Raw genomic sequence first — 20,949 nt, forward strand, 5'->3', positions numbered from 1 at the left:
CAGAACAATTTTGCTAAAGTGTAGAAAAAGCCCACAGAACAGAAATTGTGTTATTTAATACGATGGTACAAACAGAAGTGAAACTCTTTTGCTATCATGATGTTCAATCTGTTTCAGATTTCAATTTCCATAATTTGCTTTGGCTGCTAAGCAACAAATCAAATATGGTTTGATGTATTTCATATTTGAATGCATTATTCCCCCTGCTGCTCTGATGGCTGAAAATACAGTTGCAGAAGACTTGCTTTCAGAGGAACACTATTCAAAGAAATATAGATTTCAATAGGGGTATTAATCATCTGAAAAAATACAAGAATCCACAGAAAGTAAGACTCCAATTCTTAGAAGAGTGTTCTCAATCCATCATCATTTCTCCTTCATACAACATGAAAGGGCTTTGGTTCTTACCTTAGTCTATGGGAGAGCATCTCTAAAATTAAAAAAATGGAAACCATGGGAAAACAGTTTAACTCATATTGATCTATTGCTAGAACTCCTTTTTTAGTACTCAAGGTCTTGTCTCTCAAGTTTCCATTTGCCAACTTCAGTACCCTTAATAAATAAATCACAGTATCAATAAGGCACACCTTGCTAAGACCTTCACTTTAAAAGACTGCACACAAGTTACTCCCGGTGTTTAAAAAAACTGCACACAAGGCAACTGATGTTGAGATGGAAGGCAGCAAGCAGAAGAAGTTGGAAACTTTCAAGAATATCATGATTAGGAAATGGCAGCTTGCACATTACCTCTTCCAGAGATAAATGACAGCTGCCTCAAGCCCATTAATTTTGCATTGTTTGACATTAAAATTGGTAATTATAATCAATATTTCACTGGTAGAAAGCAAATGGGATGTGCAAGATAAATTATAGATTTACCATTTAATTAAGCAATTTTTCAGACAAAGAAACTGGAATTCTGATCCAAATTATAAGAATTACCACTGCATTATGGGAAAGTATACTATATTCTCTCTATACTGTACTGGAAGATAGGAACGCTCGACCTTGCATTCAGATTCAGTTTACCAGATCACAGCCAATGTGTCTAAGATCAGAAATTATGTTTGTACCATCTATCTTATCTTACCTTTTGCTTTTCAGTTGTCTTCTACCAATAACACTCCAGGGGGTGTTTGATTTTACACTCTCAAAATAGTCTTCTGTGCATAAACAGGTACTGCTTCATTATAGGAAAGCATACACTGCAATCACTTGTGTCTCATCTCTGGCCAGGAAACGGTCACATCTAGAAGTGAAAGGTTAATTTAAAACTATTTAATCTTTGACCTTTCTACAAATGATTGTCAACAAGGATGTAATTGGTGTAAATTATTATGTTAACACCTGTCCACTGGGAACTAGACTGAGACTACAACTGCATTCCACACATTAGAATATACTGGCTTTTTTGGCATTTTTCAGATTAAGAGATGGATGAACATGACTTTCAGTGAATTTTTTATATTTTCCACCTGCTAGATATATAAACAACTACTTTTTTTTACAAGAAAGTTATAATCTCAATGCTACCATCTACAATGTTGGAGGATTAAATACGAAGGAGGGAAGGAGACAAAAACATCATGGGACAACAGTCTCCATAGTTGTTGAGGAGCACACAGAGTATTAAGTGGGTCAGGTTTGCTGCACAAAATTTACAATTACTGTACATCAAATAGCTGCAGGGGTCCAAAATAACCCCACCGGCTTTGGGGCGGGGGATACATTTTGAGTGTATTTCAAGGATTTGTATCTTCCAAAGCAAAAAGTCCTAATCCTTAAAATTATTAATTATATTTGGGGAGAATACAAATCAAATGCTATCTATATACAAAATTCATTACATGTGAAGCCACATGTAAGTAATGAAGAATCTTATTGACACCTGCCCCTTGCTTAAGAGATCCCTCACTCCATCTGTTTTAATCATCTCAAAATAGGACATCTCAAGTCCACTTAATCTTTGGTTATTTGGATTGGATTTAATTCATCCTGTTTGACATATGGGATTTATGTTACTCTTTTGCTGTGATCTTATTTTATGATTACATCGGGCTTTTTAAAAAGAGGTGATGTGTGCTGTGGTGTCTTTAATGCACCAAGTAAACCTAAGTCTCATGCATGGGATAAAAATGATAGGCAGCAAAACTGATAATGTGACAAGAAGGGTGGGATAGGAATATCAGATTATAGAGCACAAATGAAAATGAGATCCAGTAAAGCAAGAAAAAGACTCAAATTGAAGTTGGTTAGAGAATACCTAGCAGACATGTTCATCCACTGGTTTCTGAGTGTTGACATGTTTAATGTTCAATTCGTGTCTAGGCAGAAAGGCACTGCTGGCACATGATAACACGTATCACACAGAAAATAGGCAAATTAATGAGTCCCTGATGGTACTGCCAATTATGTTGCCCCATGATAGCATCACTTGAGCAAATATGAGGACAAGGCTAATATTGAATCAGTTGAAAGGGCTAGCTCCTGAATTTGTGTTTATTGGTAAGTAGTTGCTTCAGATGGTAATGACGGGCAAAGGAAGCTTTCTACCCAATATTTGAAAAGAAAAGCTCACATTCCAAGACAGGCTGCTGATCCTTAACGGTGCGCTGGAGATAGGATATAGCTGGGAGCTGTAGGTGACAACTATTGATGTTCAATAGTTGTGATAGCAGAAGCCACCAGTGCAATGAATCCTGTTAGCACAATGGGGCTTCCCCCACTCCCAGTTGGCTCCGAGGAGGTTGAGAGAACTGCTAGAACAGCTCACTGGAGGAGAATGGAGATAGTGCCATTAGTGCAAGTATTTATACTTGCCTGATGGAGGAATCTCCTTAGTACTATTTTGAATTCCACCCTTTCTCGGTTCAGTTGACTCATTAGACTGACACAGCCAAATAGGTATCCATTTCTAAATTTGCTTAACTACAGTGGTACCTCAGTTTAAGAACAGCCCTGTTTACGAATGATTTGGTTTATGAACTTTGCAAAACCGGAACTCGTGTCCCGGTTTGCAAACTTTACCTTGGTCTAAGAACGGAATCCAGACGGTGGAAGGGCATCGGCGGCAGGAGGCCTCATGAGGGAAAGCGCGCCTTGGTTTAAGAATGGTTTCAGTTTAAGAACGGACTTCTGGAATGGATTAAGTTCGTAAACCGAGTTACTGTAGTTTTTGAAATCCTTTATGTAGATCCTGTAGATGTTTGTGCCTATACAAGTATTATTGAAAATGCAGTTATGTCTTAACTTGGCTGTAAACCTTCAGGCAATGACAGAAGTCAATTAGAAATTCCACCTTATTCCAGAAGCTATATCTATTACATAGCTATATTATAGTGATCAGAAAATTTAATGGTTATGTACTGGTTGATGGTGGAGTGAAAGGCCTGGAAATATTACTAAAGGACCTCCTTCCTTGGAGTGAGTTGCTTCCCTGCCTCCTTTGGCAGAAAAGGTAAAATATAAATTTAGGAAGTAAATAAATAAAGGTATGATGCCATTGACCAAGTAGATAGTTCAGTTGGTTAGAGTGTGGTACTGATAACAACAATGTTGCCGGTTCAATCCCTGTGTAGGACAACTGCATATTCCTGCATTTCAGGGGATTGGACTAGATGATTCTCAGGGTCTCTTCCAACTCTATGATTTTATGATTGGAGTATCTCAGATACAGTAGACACATGCAGACAGGAGTTGAGAGTATTGCTCCAACTCAGTCAAAAATATGGGGCGCTACTATGCATATGCCAATTTTACAACAGTGACATTCATCTCCTTGAAACTGGAGTGTTAAAGATTGTATTCTCTCAAGCAGACTTATGTGGTGGTGAGTTTTTTCAAAATGCACAAATTTGCTTGGAATCAAAATAGCCAAAGTTGATGTCTATCCAGTAAAAATAATTTGTTTTCAAAATGTATATGCCCCTCCCATTAAAACTGTTCTTTTGTATGCAGTTATTATGAAATATAATTTCATTAGACATTATTGCTGTTTGGAATTGCATGTGACAGCAAGAAATCATTGTGCAAATGTAAAATATGTGCTGGAAAACTGCTGATTAAACTAGCATGTTTAAGGAGGTTATTTGATTTATACTACCTGTACACAATCCAGACAATGTATTCCTCTTGTACAAAGACAAGAACATAGCCAGAATAAATATTAAAATACTCAATATGTTCAGGGATTTGGCCAAGACAGTATAAAGAGACTTCTGAGAACCTGACTTGACACAAGTCTGGTATGCTGCTGTGAGAAGGCTCTGGGACGGTAAACTACAAATAAAAATGTACAACACCCCCACCCAATCAAAAAAGCTACTGGCTTTCCCTGCTTTTTAACTTCTGTACCCTAAAGCAGTGAATAGTGATTTACCCCACAATCTAACCCAACAATGGACAGAATGAAGAACTCCAGCAATGAAACAAAATTATTCCAGAGGAATTCTGGTTAAAGTGCTGGTACAAAATGGAATGCATAATTATGTCAAAAAATTATATACACATAAATCTCAGATCATACCTAAGCCCTAAAATTTCAGTTGATTATTTTACCATATGTATTAAGACTTTGGTTTGGTCGTGGGATATTAATTAGATATGTTAATTAAATGTGCCACACTCAACTGCAAAGTGAATCACCTGACATCACTATGATGTCAAGGGATGCTGTGCCTTGAAGCCCCCATTGCCAGGACTTGGGCTGCTTGAAAGCCCTTTTGCAAACAGCCCTGCACTGCTCTACAAACCTCAGAAAACCAGGGATTCAAGGAGCAGTGCAGGGCTGTCTGCAAAAGGGCTTTCAAACAGCGGTGGTTTCCCATTCAGTGAAAACTGCTTCTCCCTCCAGGAGAAAGGTGATGGGCGGTGGGCATGGCTCTTCCAAACTGGTCTGACAAGGCCAAATAGGAAGGGCTGGGGAGCCATGTCTGACCCATGGCTGGAGGTTCCACGCCCCTGGTATAACATAATGCTATTCTTTAGCAGGTAGTCATTATATAAAACAACTAAAGTTAGTGGTAATGTTTTACATTAATCTAGTATGTTTTCCATTTTTAAAACTTTATAGCAAGCAAGAAGCCTAGAAATGTCTTTCTCATCTGAAGATTCTCATGTTGGAGTTTGATGTGCCAGTATATAATGTCAAACCAACAGGCTGGTCAGATTTAATATACGGGGGAAATGGAATCTATACCCAAGATGTACAAAATGGGGGGGAATGTATAGAAAAGACTGTACACAATGCATAAATGTGATTTAGAAGAATAAATTAACAGGCACTGCACTCTTATTACCTACAGCTTGTCACAAACAAAGCACAGAGATCAGCCTTCCTCAAACCATTCTATCAGGTTTTCATCATCTTGCCCCACTTTTCTTCCAAAATTTTATCCCAGTGCATTTCACTCCACTGTATAAAACAAATTGCAATGAGATGTCCATTTCTTTCCATGCACATTGTGTGCTTAAAAGTTCTTCATCCCACTGAATGGGGAGGGAAAAAATTATTGCCAAATATAATTGGTGTGTGTGTGTGTGTAATATTTGTGTACATATTCCAGAATGGATTCCTTGAAATCCAGTGATTTCAATGGGGGCCCTACAAGAGTGACTTAGTTGAGTATTATCTTCTGTGACCAAGTCAAGAACTGGCAACTACATTAGGCATCTAAAAGATAATTAAAGAAGAACCCTTAGGAATGAACACCAACACATGCCAGTCGGTATTCAAATTCAATTTGTTTATTTAAACTACATATATGCTGCAAAGCCCTCCCAGGGCAGCTTAAAAAGAAAATTGGATTCACTTATGTAGGATAATTTAGCTTCATATGGTTAGCAGAAACACTGTGCTTTCAAATGATTTACAGTATTAACCACTTACAATGCTTCTGATCCTCCTTTTACCATTCACCTTCAATCAGTTTATATGCCACATCCTCTATTATCAGCCGCCACTGGACATAACCTTTGGAAGTTTCAAGCTTGTAAAATAATATACTAGATGACAACTAGCATTTTAAAAATCCACACATTTGTTTGTCCAAAGCAAATAACTCTTCCTGAGACAAGAATGGTAACAAGAGTACCTTTTATAACTGAACTGTTCTAAATATTCCTCTTGTATTGACTCATTCTAAATCAGACAAGGCTATCTTCACATATACCTATTTCCCTCAGTTTTATACAAATGCTGGTTATGTTGTTCATAGACTCACTCTGAAAACACACACACATACTGCACCTCACTGATGGTAAAACTAGAAACAGATATTTGAAAGCCTTTACAGCAAATGCATGCTACTGCAGAACAGTGCACTACTGTATTCACACATTTCAACTTAATTATATATCTCATGCCCAGTGCTGCTGGATAAAAGCAATAGAGCCTTCAACAAAATAGTTTTCTGAATGGGGTATCTGACCAATGTTTTCAAAGATACATTCCGAGCATGATATTTTTGAACACTGGTATTCGTAAACAAGAGACCTCTGTATGTGCATTGTTATGTTCAAAATAAATTTGTTACATTATCACCTAAAGCCAGTAGGGTGCTAATATAGATATATATTTGCTGCTGTTATTATTAAGTTGACCATACCTACAATCAGGTTTTTATCATCTATTATAGAATGTCTAGATTTAGCTTTATTTTTACATTTGCTTCACATATGATGGAACATCTGCAGTATAATGATCCAAAGGTAGTATCAGAGAATTTTTTTGCAAATAGGCCCTTGAGAAATGTTTTCTCTTTTTTTAATACACAGTTTGAGACATCTATTTCCAGACAAAGTTTTAAATTTTAAAACCTAATTTACAGGAAGAAACAATTCAATGCAACTGAAGTACATTATGCAAGATCCAATATTGGCAGATCACATTTCAAATTCTTTAAAATAAGAGCATCAAAGACACTTAGTCTCTGCAATTCTCAAGACTCTGCAAAAGATTAGAAAAAGCCTAGAAATGTAACAAAATATTACTAGGGAGCCTATTTTCATATAAATATTTTATGCTTTATAGATTAAAAAACTTATGAGATACCTCTATCACCTTATTGTCCAGCACTGGCTTTCAAAAGTTCTTATATACATGAATTATTTAAAAGCACTCAAAATAAAATGTCAAATTCAATACCTCATATATGCACTATTTTTAATTTCAAACTAGTACAAAATTATGTAAAATGCCAGAAATTAGCAGCTAAAAGAGTTGAAGGCAGTTGAAAGAACTGATTTAGATCTATCACTATAAGCTTAGTTTCATTTAAAATTAGGCATTTAGACCATTTTAGATTACTACCATTTTTGCATTGTTACCTAAGCACATCTACTTTGCTTGCAGTAGATTTTATACATTTGGGAAGCATGTGTATGCTTTGACTACTACCAGGCAGTTAAGGTCTCTAGCTAGATTTAAGACATATAGGCAAAAAATTATGAAGTAGTTATGATCTCTCATAGCACCACCTATTATAACACATCTACAGAGAAAGAGAGGAAGAGAGGTCCTTTCTTACTTTTACATGTCCAGAAGAAAAGCATTACAACTCTTCATCCCATCCTATAATACTTTCTTGCCCACTTCAGTTATACTGGCTGTATACAGTAGTAATTTATTATTATTATTATTATTATTATTATTATTATTATTATTGCTACCCATCTGATTGGGTTGCCCCACCCATTCTGGGAGGCTTCCAGCAAATTATAAAACCACAGTAAAACATCACACATTAAAAACTTCCCTAATATTTTACTGCACTTTATAGCAGCAGTCTGGCAAATATGAAGAACAATATTCATATTATATGATCTAAAGAACATGAGGCTGCCACCTTGCTGAAGCTAAGGCAAAGGCCATAGCTCAGTAGTACAGCATTTGCTTTGTATGCAGGATTTCCCAGGTTCAATCCCCACCCTTTCCAGGTAGGACTGGTAGAACCCTGCCTGAAATCCTGGAGAGCGGCAGTGAGTCATTGGAGAGGATTGCTACTGATCTAGATGGATCAATGGTTTGACTCAATATAAGGCAGTTTCCTATGTTCCTAAACTGAACAGGTCTAATGTCTGGTCAGTGCCAGGATGGATGATCACTTGGAAATCACATACAAGAAAAGCATGATATAAATGTAAGAAGATAATGAATAAAATAAGCAATGTGCTGAACAGCAGCTATGTTGGGGCTAAAGCCAGAGTAAAACAGCCCCCAAATTTGGATAGAAACACAATAATAAAATAAATAAATTAAAAGGGTATTTCCCAGTCCCCTCCTCCATTTTTCACTGAAACCTTATTACACTAGATCACAGGCTTTTGCTCTCTGTTAATTAGCCGAGAATAAATACCATCTGCTGGTTTGGTATTCAGAACCACTAATGCAGATTAAGATTCCTACTTCACTCTCAAAGGTAAGGTGGGGGGGGGCGAGAAGGGGCCCTCATACTTCTAACCACTCCTTAGTCAAAATGTGGGTTGATGGGTCAGGAAAAAGGAAGTAACAAGTTTGCATCTTACGAGACAGAAGTTGGAAATTGGACAGATGGGGTGGGATGAGTTAGGAAACGGGGGGGGGCGGCGGATTTTTTAAAAAGGCTGTTCTTTTATTTTAGAATAATAGGTACGTACACAGGAGTGCAAACAGCTCAAATAGAGGGGCGGTGAGTAACCAACCTCACGATCAGTCCCTTTTGAGGAGGATTCCCGAAGCAGAATCGCCTCGCCCCCCCCCTTTTCTTTCAGAGACCACAACTCCAATCTCTCATGGGGGGGGCGAGGAGAGCAAGGCGACCGGAAGCTCCTGCATACCCCAACATGGGGAAGGGAGGGGAAAGGGAGAAGAGGCTGCAAGACCCTGACCCACTCGCCTGCGTCTCCCCTCCGTAAGCCGCGCAGAGGCGGCTGCAAGCAGGACAAGGTGGGAGGCTCCCTCCCTTCTCCGGGTTGCAATCGGTGAGGTGAAGTCTCTCCCTCCAGTCTGGAAAACCGGGGAAGGTGGGGGTCGGAGAGAGAAGCGGCGACGGCGGGAATGAGGAGGGGGGAATGGGGGGGGAGCACTGCGGTGAATGCGGGGCCGCAGCAGGGCACTCACCGTCTCTCTCTGCCCGTTCTCACAGCAATAGCCAGCAGCACCGTCCTTCTCTTCGCATCTTCACACAGCCGCCGCCGCTGCTCAGCCCCTCCCCTTTCTGTGTCTGTTGGGCTCGTGCCAACCGGGTCCGTTTGGGTTTGAAGTTCGAACTCTCAATAGCCGCCCCCCTCGCGGACAGGCGCTCGTGAGAATTCGGGGGGGGGGGAGAGAAGGAGGCAGGGATGATCCGTGAGAGAGAGTGGGGGCGGGGGGGGGGAGAGAAGGGGCCGGTAGAGAGAAACTGCGAAGGAGAGAAAACGCGGAGCTTCCCCCGCACAAAGCTTCACAATAGACACGCAGCGGCGCGCGCGTGTGTGTATGTGTGTGTGTGTCGAAGGCGGGGCTTCTCCGCCGGCTCCAGCACTCTCTCCTGGAACGGGGGTGGAGGATGGTAAAGGGGTGGGGGGAGGTGGAGGTGTTGTTTACGCAACCACCTGACTGGCGTCCTCGACAGATCCCTTGACACACATTGGAAAGGGAGTCGGGAGACACCACCATCATCCGGCTCCCCTGCCTCGCCACCCCCCAGCACGATGTCGGGTGGTACAGGCTACTTTTGTTCTCTTGAGGGGGGGAGGATGATGGAGGAGGCACCAGAATTATTGCGGCGTTTACTCAAGCCGGCTTGTCGCAGCCAATCAGAACGAAGGGAGGCGGAGCTGGAGGCTGTTCCGACGCACTTCTATACGAATTATTTCCAGCATTTAGCCCTGCTTATTCGAGAAAAATATTTTTCATGGCCCAGGGTCATCCTATATATTTTGTGTCCGCCTCCATTTTCCTTTTGAGACGTGTTTGACTGGAAGCGAAAAGTGCTGAGGAGCCAGTACTTGATAGCGCAGGCTCTGGAACATTTATCACTGAAGTTTTCTTAAAGCTTATGGGACGTCTCTAGTCTAGGATGCACAAAGGAAGTGAGGCTGCAGTCCTATTACACTCAGGAGCCAACCTTATCCAGCACACCTGACGGATTTCTGAGTAGGATTGGATTGCAGTTTGCGGATGTTTATCGAAAGACAGTCTTACTAAATTCAGTGGTGCTTAACTATCTAGTAAGGCTGCAAGTGAACTAAGCACACTTACGTAAAAAGTAAATTATGGAAATTAATGGGACCTGCTTCTGAATAAGCATGCGTGGGATTAGGCTATAATACACCTAAAATGCACGATTCAGAAATAAGCCTCATTGAGTTCCGTGGAATCTACCTGCAGGTGAGTAGAGGATTGCAGCCTGCCGCCTACCGCCTTAACCTGGGACTAACCCAGGGCCAAGAGCCCTACTTACCGGGGAAATAAGAATTGGTCTTCTGAGTAGCTGTGGTTATGATTGCGCTGCATTTCAGTGGCGTTTACTTAAAAGTAAACATGCATATAGAGCTTGTCGTTTGCTTTAAAACACCCTACTTGTTAATGTAATGTGAAATCAAGTGCTTTGCAGGCTACAGGATAATAAAACAAATGACACCGCGTGGTTGTCGGTATGCAGTGGTTCCTCCTGAGTGCCGCAGGAATGAGCATTGGTTGATACGTAGTTTGTCCTCGTAATGGACATGTAGCCTTTTAAACAACTTGCATGGCTCTTGACAGCGCAATCCTATGCGCCATTTCTAGGGAGCAAGTCCCACTGATTTCAATAGGATTTCTACTCAGAAGTAAGTCCAATTCAGTGGGGGCTTACTTCTTGGTAGGTGGTGGAGTTGCAACCTAGGGCTTCGTGAATGTTAAATCATATTACTTCGTATTTATCTGCTCTTCTGGGGCTACTTGAGAAAACAAGCTTTGTTTACTGGTGGTGGGAAATACAACATTTAAGTGTTAAGTGTCACAGAATATTTGTGGAAGGGGAAACGATGGGGTACTGCGTCTCTTCAGCCATTTTATGGCAGGCCATAACATTCCTTCTCACATACTTGCAGCTGCCGCACCTCTGCTTATTTACTCGGAAGTCCTCCTGAAGCGTTCTCCCAAATACATGTGCATCAGGGAGCCGCTTTATACAGCCCAGTTCAGCGACTAAAAAGCTTTCATGTTTGGCTCTGGGTCGGCATGTCGGTTGCATGCTGGGATTTGTATACTTGCTGGAAGTCCTACGCCATGTAATCTTAAAACCAATCTTGGAATGAATGATACCTACGGCGAAGACTTCTTGACGGATGCTTTTAAAATTAGAGCAATTTTCTAAAAGCAATTTTGCGATTTAAAACTGGGTAAAGTCGCGGAGCGAGCGCGTTATTCCCGACAGGGAAAGGGAGCTGTTTTGTACAGCTGTCAGGACCCGCCGGGTGCTCCTCGTGGCTCCTCCCTCCTGCCGATGGTCCACTTCCGTTCTGCTAAGATGTCGGCCGCCATAGCAGCGCTCGCTTCGTACGGCGTCTCGGACTCCGATTCCGACTCGGAGGCGGAGGGCAGGCCCGGCCACTCGGCGGCTCCCGTCGCCGACGAGGATGCGGTGCTGCACCTCGCCTCGTCTGCCCCGGCTCAGCAAGCGCTGCTGCCCGTCGTAGACTCGGCCCCGGCGGTGGCTGTCAAGGTAGGAGCTGCTCCGGAGTCGCCCGCCTGGGGCCCCGGGGCGGGTGGGGGGAAGGAAGCGCGGCCTCCTCGCCCGTACGTGGTCTGAGGAGGTCGCCCAGAAACGGCGGCTGCGGTGCTGGCACTCGCTCTCCCTCTCTCGCCCCGAGGTTAGTCCTTTCATCCTGCTCCGAGCCTGGCAGCTTCTCCCCGGGGTAACTTACGCCGCGAAGGTTTCTCATTGGCGCACGAGGGTTGGCGCCAGTTTTTCTAGAAGAATTCCTCTGACTTCTATGCAGGACGGGCAGAAAGTCAACAGGGAGAGCTTTCTCGCCGTGGAGGGAGAGTGCTGGCAGACGAGTTCTCGCCTCTTGGAAGCCTGCCTGTTCCTTTAAACTTTAAAGCTTTAGGAGAACTCTTAAGGCGGAGAGGGGACGTGGGGTTTACAAACTTAAGGCTCAAAAATACTTGGGTGTTTTGACTGAGAGAGGGTAAGGTGGCCTATTTGATATTCCTTAACGGGAAAGCGATCTCTAAAAGGTAGTGTGTCATATTTTTGCGCTGCTGCATCTTGGTGTGACCCATATTTCAAACTTTTGCTATGAATAAAATTTGTTTATAAACTTTGTTTATGGGTTTCCCTTGCCCCTACTCAGATTCTGAGTGGGGAAACCACCATTGCCCAGTTAGGCACCTTGCAGTGGAGGGGCTTGAAAAGAAAACATCACTTGTCTTTTCTGTTGATTGGATCCCAGTCTAATTTTTGCTCTGCTCGATTTTAAGGAACTAAGCTCATACCATTGATACGCTGGTTATGCCAGGCTCTAATGCTAGGTGTGATTCCACTCCCTTTATACATAAGGGGAGCTTACCTGCTTCATTCTGTACAGTAGAGATGGCTGACCTGTGACCCTGCAGGTGTTGCTCAGCTCCAGCTCCCAACATCCCTGACTAGTTGCTGTGCTGGCTGGTGCCAATAGAAGCTGGAGTCCAGCTACATCTGGATGGCAGAAGGTGAGACAGCCCTGTTGCCCAATATTCTTCACATCTGGCTAGGATCCATTTAGGCTGAGTTTATTAATGCTTTCTCATGTATGTGAAACTTTAAGCTTATTCTGTTGTAGTAGAACAGGCTAGACGTCTATAAATTGCTTCCTCCTGTTTCCACTTTAATCATCTATACTTCACAGTAACCTCCAATTCCGTGAGATTAAAGACCATTAAAACAACAATAACCCTATGATGATTGCAATAGCTCTTGATTGCAATTCCGTGAGATTAAAGTCCATTAAAACAACAATAACCCTATGATGATTGCAATAGCTCTTGTTTGTGTTCCCCAGCAATTGATATTCAGAGGCAGAGTGCTTCTTATCCATGAGGTAGTATATAGACATCATATTGGCAGTTTGCTTTCAATTCCTTTTGTAATGATCCTTAATATGGAAAAAAAATTAAAAAAATCTTCCAGTAGCACCTTAGAGACCAACTAAGTTTGTTATTGGTATGAGCTTTCGTGTGCATGCACACTTCTTCAGATACCTTAATATGGAATTTGTCTTTTCTTAGCTGCCACACACTGGGTCATCATTTTCTCTGTACTACTCATCGCAATTCCAAAGTCCTCCTGAGAATTGAAATGCTAGTATAGGGTGGACCAGGACTGGACATGAAATAAAACTGAGTGTGGTTATTAGGCTGGGCTGTTAAGATCTGGTCTCTTCTTCATTCTCTCAGCAATTCCTTTTGCTACCCTTGTGAAAAACAAGGAGACCCTCACACGGATCTCTCACCTCCCCAACAGATGTGCTTTTCTTGTCTGTCTTAATTAATGGCAGGTCTTAAGCAATGCTGCTGGTTGAACTAGCAGATCAGGAGAGAAGCAAAAGACTCAACCTTTTCCTTTCTTCTCTCCCTCTGCCATAGCTGCATCGTTCTTCCAAAGTTCAGCATTCAACCACTTGAGAGAAGGAAGTTAGTTGGCAGTCCTCCCAGAAGCAGTTTTGGAGAACGAGTTGCCCAAGCCCTTATACATTGTCCAGTATCCATCTGCATAACCCTTTCCATCTCTTTGTCATGCCAGTGTGTGTCTAAAGCAGATGGAACTCTTACATCTATGGCAATATAATTATTCATGAAATCATGTAGCTGTTGTTAGGTTGTGGGAGTGAGGACTCCTTTTAACCTTCCTGCTCTTGCTTATCTCAGCCCTTTCTTTTACCCCCACTGTAGTCTACTAACTGCTCCAACATCTTTTGTCTAGGTAAAATCCTGTAATGTTTCCTTTGGTGCTAGTTTTGAACAGTGTTCAGCAATTTGGTGGTGGTTGTTTCCTACACAGTCATAATAATTTATCTTGTAAGCATCAGTTATAAATTTTCACTGCCAAAAGGCAGTGAACAGCCAAGAAATGTACATAAGTAGTTCAATCCTGTGTCCAACAGGAAAGGTACGTACATTTTAGGAAGTAGATAACTCTTGGGTTTAAATTGCGTAACACAAATGTTTGCTTCCGATTCTGAAACTTGCATAGAGGCAGAAGTCTGATTTGCAATTGTTAATTCATAGTAAGGAAGATTTATTATGAGCAGTGTTGCAGTTGTTTAGGTTGTATGATTCTAATTAAGTAATGCAAGTTTTTTTAAGCTTTTTTAGTGTACTTCATCATCGTAATAGAGAATACTTTCCCATTTTAAGATTGTTATACTGTATTCATGATACTAATCAGAGAGCAATTTGGAATAATTCTTTTTGTTGCAGTGCATTGAATAAGATCCCACATAGTAGCTATGGATATTTTTCAGTTAAATTTTACTTAGATACACTGAAATTTATTCAATTTACTTAAGTTTGATTAATTTCAATGGATCTACTTTTAGAAAAACTGAGTTGACTGTCACCCTGTTTTTCTCAAGAATGGCCCTATTTGCACATCTTGGGAAGAGCATTGTTTAGCTTCATGTGTGGCTTGCTTGGAGTGAAACAAACCATAACTCCTAGTTTGGCTACAACGCTAAGCCACATGTCATTGTTGCTTTCACTTGTGCTACCAGAAGGATAAATCGGGAGCTTCCTGCACATTTACACTTAAGCATTAGCTATTGTTTGCTGTGACATGTGAATGTAGTCATTACATCTGTTTTGTTTGGTTGTCCTGTTTGCTTATATATATGTGTGCATATATTGCTATATAGATACATTGTGTGTGTGTGCACGCACGCGCGCGCTAACACACACACAGAAAATCCCTCCTAGAATTGTAGCTGTCCATGGGCAGGACCTGGTGTTTATGTAGAAATAATATGTTTGGTAGACTTTTCCAAACTCTGGCATTGTTTGCAAAAGTAGATTAAAATAAATTCTGAGGCTGTTATTCTACACATTATTTTAATGTTAATATGTTTAAAAGTTTTTATAATACGTTTTTCAAATTCTTACTGACTTTCTATACAGCCATTGTAGTATCCATGAAAAATTCACTGACTTGAAATGTGTTGACCTTAGAAAACATTTCCAATGTACCCCTTTTGTTGCTCCTACTATGCTATTACATGCTGCATCAGGTGTTTGACAAGAAGTTGTGGTATAGCATTCCAGAAATTCACTTCTAAATTCCCATATGATCACAGTTACACCATAAATTGAGTGTGATGTTTTATTTCATTGTTTGATTGTGAGTGTTGCTTATTCTTTGAGGAATTGCATGCATTTTTGTCAGCTTTAATTCAACGGGAGGGTAGGAGTAGGTGTTTTGCCTGCAGGAGGGCCCAGTTCTGAGTCAGTCCAAATTTTCTTCTATGTAATGAGTATTGTGCAGTGCCGATGACATTTTCTTAGCTTTTAAAATGTTCTCCTAGGCCCCAAAACTTTGGGGACCCCTGAAAATAGATAAACTCTTAAGCAAGTAGATGTGTCAAGAGTTCTCTACAATGTACTAAACAATAGCTTTTTTTTTGAAGGCTAAAACCAATACTATATATTTCTTTCTCTGCCATAATTCATTAATAGAATAACATTACGTTGTGTAATATTCTTGGGCAATGGTGGGCAATCTGTGGTCCTCTGCAGGTAGCAAGAAAGCAAAGTTAAGATTGTCAGCAGCCCACACTTCCTTTCTCTCTTAAGATTATCACCGCCCACACTGTTCTTTCTCTCTGTGTCTTGAAAATTCAGGAGAGAAAAAAAGGAGGGAGAGAAATAGGGAGGAGTGATGATCATTTTAAGAGAAAAACAGTGTGGGGGTGGTTCTGGCCACACTCTGAGTGGCAGCATACAACCCCACTCCCTGCAAAGAGATTACCTCCAAGAGGGTGCATTTCTTGTAAAGAAAAAAAAAAGCTCATTCCTGTTCTAGTGGTTATATCATTAAAAAAAATGGTTGCTGCACACCTCAGATATGGAGACCAAACAAGAATCAAGCAGCCTGGTTTCAAATGACAGTACTAGTTGCAAAGATGTTGATCTTGCAAAAAAGGAATGCTCAAAAGGGGCAGATACAGTTTTCTGAGTGTAAGGGTCAAGAAGTCATGATTAGACCAATGAGAGTGGCTTATATAAAAAGAGAAATCAAGATAAATTTGGATGTCTGTGATAGGGCTTCCTAAACCTCTTCTCAGATTGAGGAGTGTGGAATCTCTTATTCCTTGGGGCAGCTGGAGGATCTCAGAAAACAATAAAACATCCCCCCTTCTTTCATTTTCCTAATTAACAATTAGAGAAAATGAGTTAAGCATCTTTTGTGATTTGCAGGTTGGGGCTTCTGGGAGAGTGAAAAGAGTATGTGGTCACTCTTTTCGAAGGTGCTGGATGGGTAGAGGAAGAGACACATTGCATTTATTGTGCTAAATGGTTTGAAATAAAAGTTCAGGCAATAGTAGTTAACATGCGATAGCTCAATTGGTAGAGCGTGAGACTCTTAATCTCAGGGTCATGGGTTCAACCCCCACGTTGGTAAAAAGGCTTTTGCATTACAGGGGGTTGGACTAGATGACTTTCATCATACCTTCCAATTCTATGGCTCCACTGTATGTTTGCACTAATCTCTGCCAGAAATAGGGATTTGCACTGAAGTACTCTCTTGGCGTTGCAAGCATAGAAGTGGATATATGGGATTCCCTGCTTCCCTTCTTCAGTTGTCTAAACTATAATGCAGCCTCATTTTTCCAGTGATAACTTTGTGCTGGGAAAAGGCCGTCCTCTAGTTCATCGCCTGGTGCACAAGTGGCCCTCGTAGGTTCTGTTGTGCTTGTGAATATCTCTTAGCCACTTGCAAAGCTTCTGCATTCTTCTCTTCTCTTCTCCCCTCCCTGCCCATCTTCAGAGGTCTGAAGGGAGCAACATCTGCATTAGAATCGTAGAATCTTAGAGTTTAAAGGGACCCAAGGCTTACCTAGTCCAACCCCCTGCAATGCAGGAATCTCATCTAACGCATCCATGACAGATGGTCATCCAACCTTTCCTTAAAAACCTCCAAAGGAGAAGAGTCCATCATCTCTCATGGGAGTCTGTTCCCCACATTGAAAAGTACTGAACTCTGTGAACTTTTCAAAGCAGATCAGCAGCAAACAAAGCCGAAGGTGGAGAGACTGGGAGGGAAGGTAGGAAAGTACCTCATACTATACTACCCTTCTTCCAAGGATCACAAGGCAGTCTACCATATAAAAACACAAAAATACATAGCATAGTAACAAACATCGCAATGCACAATAACCAAAAAATGCCTTGTTAAATTCCTGGTGATTTCACATAATTTTAATTATGCATAAAGTATTTTAATGTGAGTTGTGCTGGAAAGGAGAAGGGCCTTTCTTATGCTGTCTTCCCTGCCGGATTTGTGTGCAATGAAATCCATGAGGGGCTCTGATGTACCCAGCTAGGGAGACCATTGCATAGCATGGGATCACTATGAAGGGTGGGGCAGAGTAGGACGTCATCTCACAATTTTATGAGCATGAAGAAGAGGAGGAGTTTGGATTTGATATCCCACTTTATAACTACCCCAAGGAGTCTCAAAGTGGCTAACAATCTCCTTTTCCCTTCCTCCCCCACAAAAACACTCTGTGAGGTGAGTGAGAGACTTCAGAGAAGTGTGACTAGCCCAAGGTCACCCAGCAGCTGCATGTAGAGGAGCGGGGAAGCAAACCCTGTTCACCAGATTACGAGTCCACCGCTCTTAACTACTACAACACATGGCGAGATACATATGTTAGAAGGTACTCCTTAGAGTACAAGGACCTGGATCATTTGCATCTTTAGAGGTGACCACCAGCTATTTGGATTAGCATTGAAAGCAAGCGGACAACACCTGGTGTCGGCCAAAAGTTGTGGACTGCAACTGCCATCAGCCGCAGCCAGCATGGCCAATGGTCAGTTATAGTCAGTCAACATCTGGAGAGCACCACATTGGCTGCCTTTGCTGTAGGGAGAAAGACTGCACCATACTGCATTAGCTGCAGCTTCTGAATCATCTTCAAAGGCAGTCCCACGTACCCATTCAGTCATTTTTCTCTTGATTTAAAGCTTGAACAATGCCTTCAAGGTGTTGTGTTTATCTTTGAGAATGGTATGTAATGAAAGAAGACAAATCCAGCAGACAGCGCTTTCTAATTTCACTTTTGTCATATTAATGTTTAATTAAAGAGCTGCAGTATATTCTTCATGTTCCATAAATGCTGGATTATTCTGTCAGCCTGTTTTGACTTTTTCTGGTATGTGTGATTTTTTTAATAAAAAACCTAATGTTTAGAAATGTGTGGTACAGAAGCAGGAAGAATTTGCAAAGCAAGGAGTTAGATATATGCACGAGTCCCCCAAAGATGGCTAAAGAGACTAATCTATAATATGGCAAATTTTTGGAGGTGTTACCCCGTGCATGCTAGCCATACAGTGTTGTAAATAATATATTGAAAGAAATCCACATTTGTGCTAATTTCCCCTGCTCCTTTTTTAATCTATTGCAAAATGATCACTATTCCACTTGAAATTTTGGAGTGTACTCTTCCAAAATCACACATAGTGATGTGACCTACACTTTTCCCCCTTCAAAGCAGTACCAAAGAGGTTGAAACATCATGGTTCTGAACATATTTCAGAGACAGATCCAGATAAACTTGTCTGGATTAGCAGGAAGTCATCTGTGCAAAAAAATAGATTTGCTTGTTGAAAATGGTGAATGCAGGGAGCCTTGTAAGTGAAAGCTGGATTAATACTACTGTGCTTCAATTTCAAAGATCCCAGGTTCAGATAGAATGGTGAATGCATTGTGTGGTTTTGAAGTTAGAAGTTGAGCTAACAGTACAATAGAACTGGAATAGCTATAATTGTCCTTGTGAGAATTGTTCATGTCACAGTCTGTTCTCTTAGTAAAATAATTTTAACAGGAAAGAGGAATGAGATAAAATTATGGATTTGTGACATTTCAGCAAGGAGAGAATTTCATATGTTCCCTTAATTAAATGTGGGGTGCTTTTGATTTCTGAATCTACATTAGTTACTGACAGCTAGAGTAGTTGCATAATTGTCTAGTTTCCTTAATAGCAAAAAGTATCCTCATTGTTACTCAAGAATTAATGCATTTCATGTAGTAGAATTTGAGATCCATCAAAATAGATTTTAATATTTTTTTAAAGTATGGTAGCCTCAAACCCATAGCATAGAATTGGAGTGTGTGAACCACACATGTCACATAATTGTACTACTCCATACAATTCTGTTGTGGTGTCTTCTGAAAAAAAATAACTGCTGTTAGTGCAACTCTTTCCAGTTAGAGTACGGGGTTCAAAGTGAAGGTTTGTGAATATACCAGTAGCTGTTGCCATTAGAAGCAACTGAATTGGGAAGAGGCTGCTTTGAAAAGAATGAAGTCAGGCAGTGCATCTACACCACCATTGGAGCACATACTGTGGAATGCTGTGTGTACATCATTTTTAATAGGCAAAGTTAGTGAGACACACTTATTGTTTTGGATTGCAAGTCACTGATTAGTTGATGCATTATGCAAAGTAGCTCACTGAACTGGTGTCTTCTATCTTTTGTAACCCTTTTGTTAAAGGACACAGGGAGGGCATATAGTCATACCTCATGTTGCGTTAGGTTCATGTTGCATCTTTTTGGCTTGTGAACGTGACAAACCTGGTAGTGTATACTTCCGGGTTTTGCCCCACACGCGTGCACAGAAGTGCTCTATCACACTTACGCAGAAGCGCCGCTTTAATTGTGGACTTTTCGGGGTGCGAATGGCACCCCGGAACGGATCATGTCTGCAACTAGACGTACTACTGTACTTTGGACTGTAGCTTTTTTTAACTGGCAATAGTAGTAAACTGGGGAATATAGGTACTTTATAATATGCCTACTTTATTTACTGAAATATTTATAAGCCACATTTTCATATAAGATATCACAAGGCAGTATACAACCTTAAAACATAGCATTATAGTAAAAGCAATGGTTGGCAATAGGGCTGGGCAACATCGCAGTGTATCGCCAGCCAAACATCGCAGTTGGGCAATATACTGCAGTGTTGATAAAACAAGCTGCATTGGCCTCTGCCCGCAAGACAGTGCTAGCAGTGCCGCTGGAGGAAGGAACTGCTAGAAGACGTTGCTAGCAGAGAGACTCAGGAGCAGTGATTACTGCTGCTGAACCTCTGTCAACAGGGCAGGGGTCTGCCACACTAAAGACTCAGCCCCTAGTAGGTTATTCAGATTGTTTCAAACAGAAGCTGTCCCTAATCTTGCTATTCTCAACTGTAGAAAAGTCTGGTGCTTAAACCTCTGTACAGCTTGACCATTTGTAAGCAAACTTCTTATGAAGAGTTCTTTGAAAGCCACCAGCTTTAGCAATAATATACAGTGCATGATATTCTATTTTGAAAGACGCATTCTTTCCTCCTATAGAGAGCTACACAAAAAATACTGTCTGTCTTTCCCTGTATCCTGCAATTGGGGAGTGGGAACCTCTGGTCTGTGGGGCCTTTTCATCCAGCCCACAGTTTATCCTTCACCAGCCCTGTTCCATCTGCCTCTGCTTCACAGTAAATCGTTGCAAGCTGCTGCCGTTGCTTCCTGCTGCTGTATTTTTCATGCTGGACTCAGAGAAATATTTTCTTTCTTCTTCTTCTTCGCCTAGCATGGAAGGAAATTGAGCTGCCAGTGGAGAAACAGATCACTCTGTTTGGGTATTAGCAGCCTGCGTTCCTTCTGTGCTGGCCTAAGGGAAATAGAAACCTATAACCCCACCCAGCAACGAGGAAAGATGCATAGAAAGAAAGTACAGTGGTACCTCAGGTTACATATGCTTCAGGT

At 41.2% G+C, this 20,949-nt stretch overlaps 2 protein-coding genes across 7 annotated transcripts in view; one reads left to right on the top strand and one right to left on the bottom strand.

Annotated features, from left to right (window-relative positions):
- The window catches only part of WASF1 (WASP family member 1), a 51,966-nt gene extending 42,310 nt beyond the window's left edge, over window positions 1–9,656 (bottom strand). For 2 of the 4 annotated variants that reach the window (XM_081000392.1, XM_081000390.1), the window contains exons 1-2: window positions 9,098–9,656; window positions 1,091–1,249 (exon numbers count right to left, since the gene is read on the bottom strand). The gene's annotated coding sequence lies outside the window, so the exon portion shown is untranslated. The remainder of the gene's footprint in view (window positions 1–1,090; window positions 1,250–9,097) is intronic. The other 2 variants (XM_081000391.1, XM_081000393.1) reach the window with 2 other exon arrangements.
- Window positions 9,657–10,159: 503 nt separating this feature from the next.
- CDC40 (cell division cycle 40) overlaps window positions 10,160–20,949 on the top strand; it is a 37,780-nt gene continuing 26,990 nt past the window's right edge. Inside the window, exon 1 of one of the 3 annotated variants that reach the window (XM_081000385.1) lies at window positions 10,160–10,348. In XM_081000385.1, coding sequence (XP_080856511.1) covers window positions 10,298–10,348 — 51 coding nt within the window. In that variant the 5' untranslated portion in view covers window positions 10,160–10,297. Of the gene's footprint in view, window positions 10,349–11,456; window positions 11,667–12,534; window positions 12,659–20,949 lie in introns of those variants that run through there. The other 2 variants (XM_081000384.1, XM_081000386.1) reach the window with 2 other exon arrangements.

This window comes from Podarcis pityusensis (genome assembly GCF_964106645.2).
Source record: "Podarcis pityusensis genome assembly, chromosome: 3".
NCBI lineage: Eukaryota > Metazoa > Chordata > Lepidosauria > Squamata > Lacertidae > Podarcis > Podarcis pityusensis.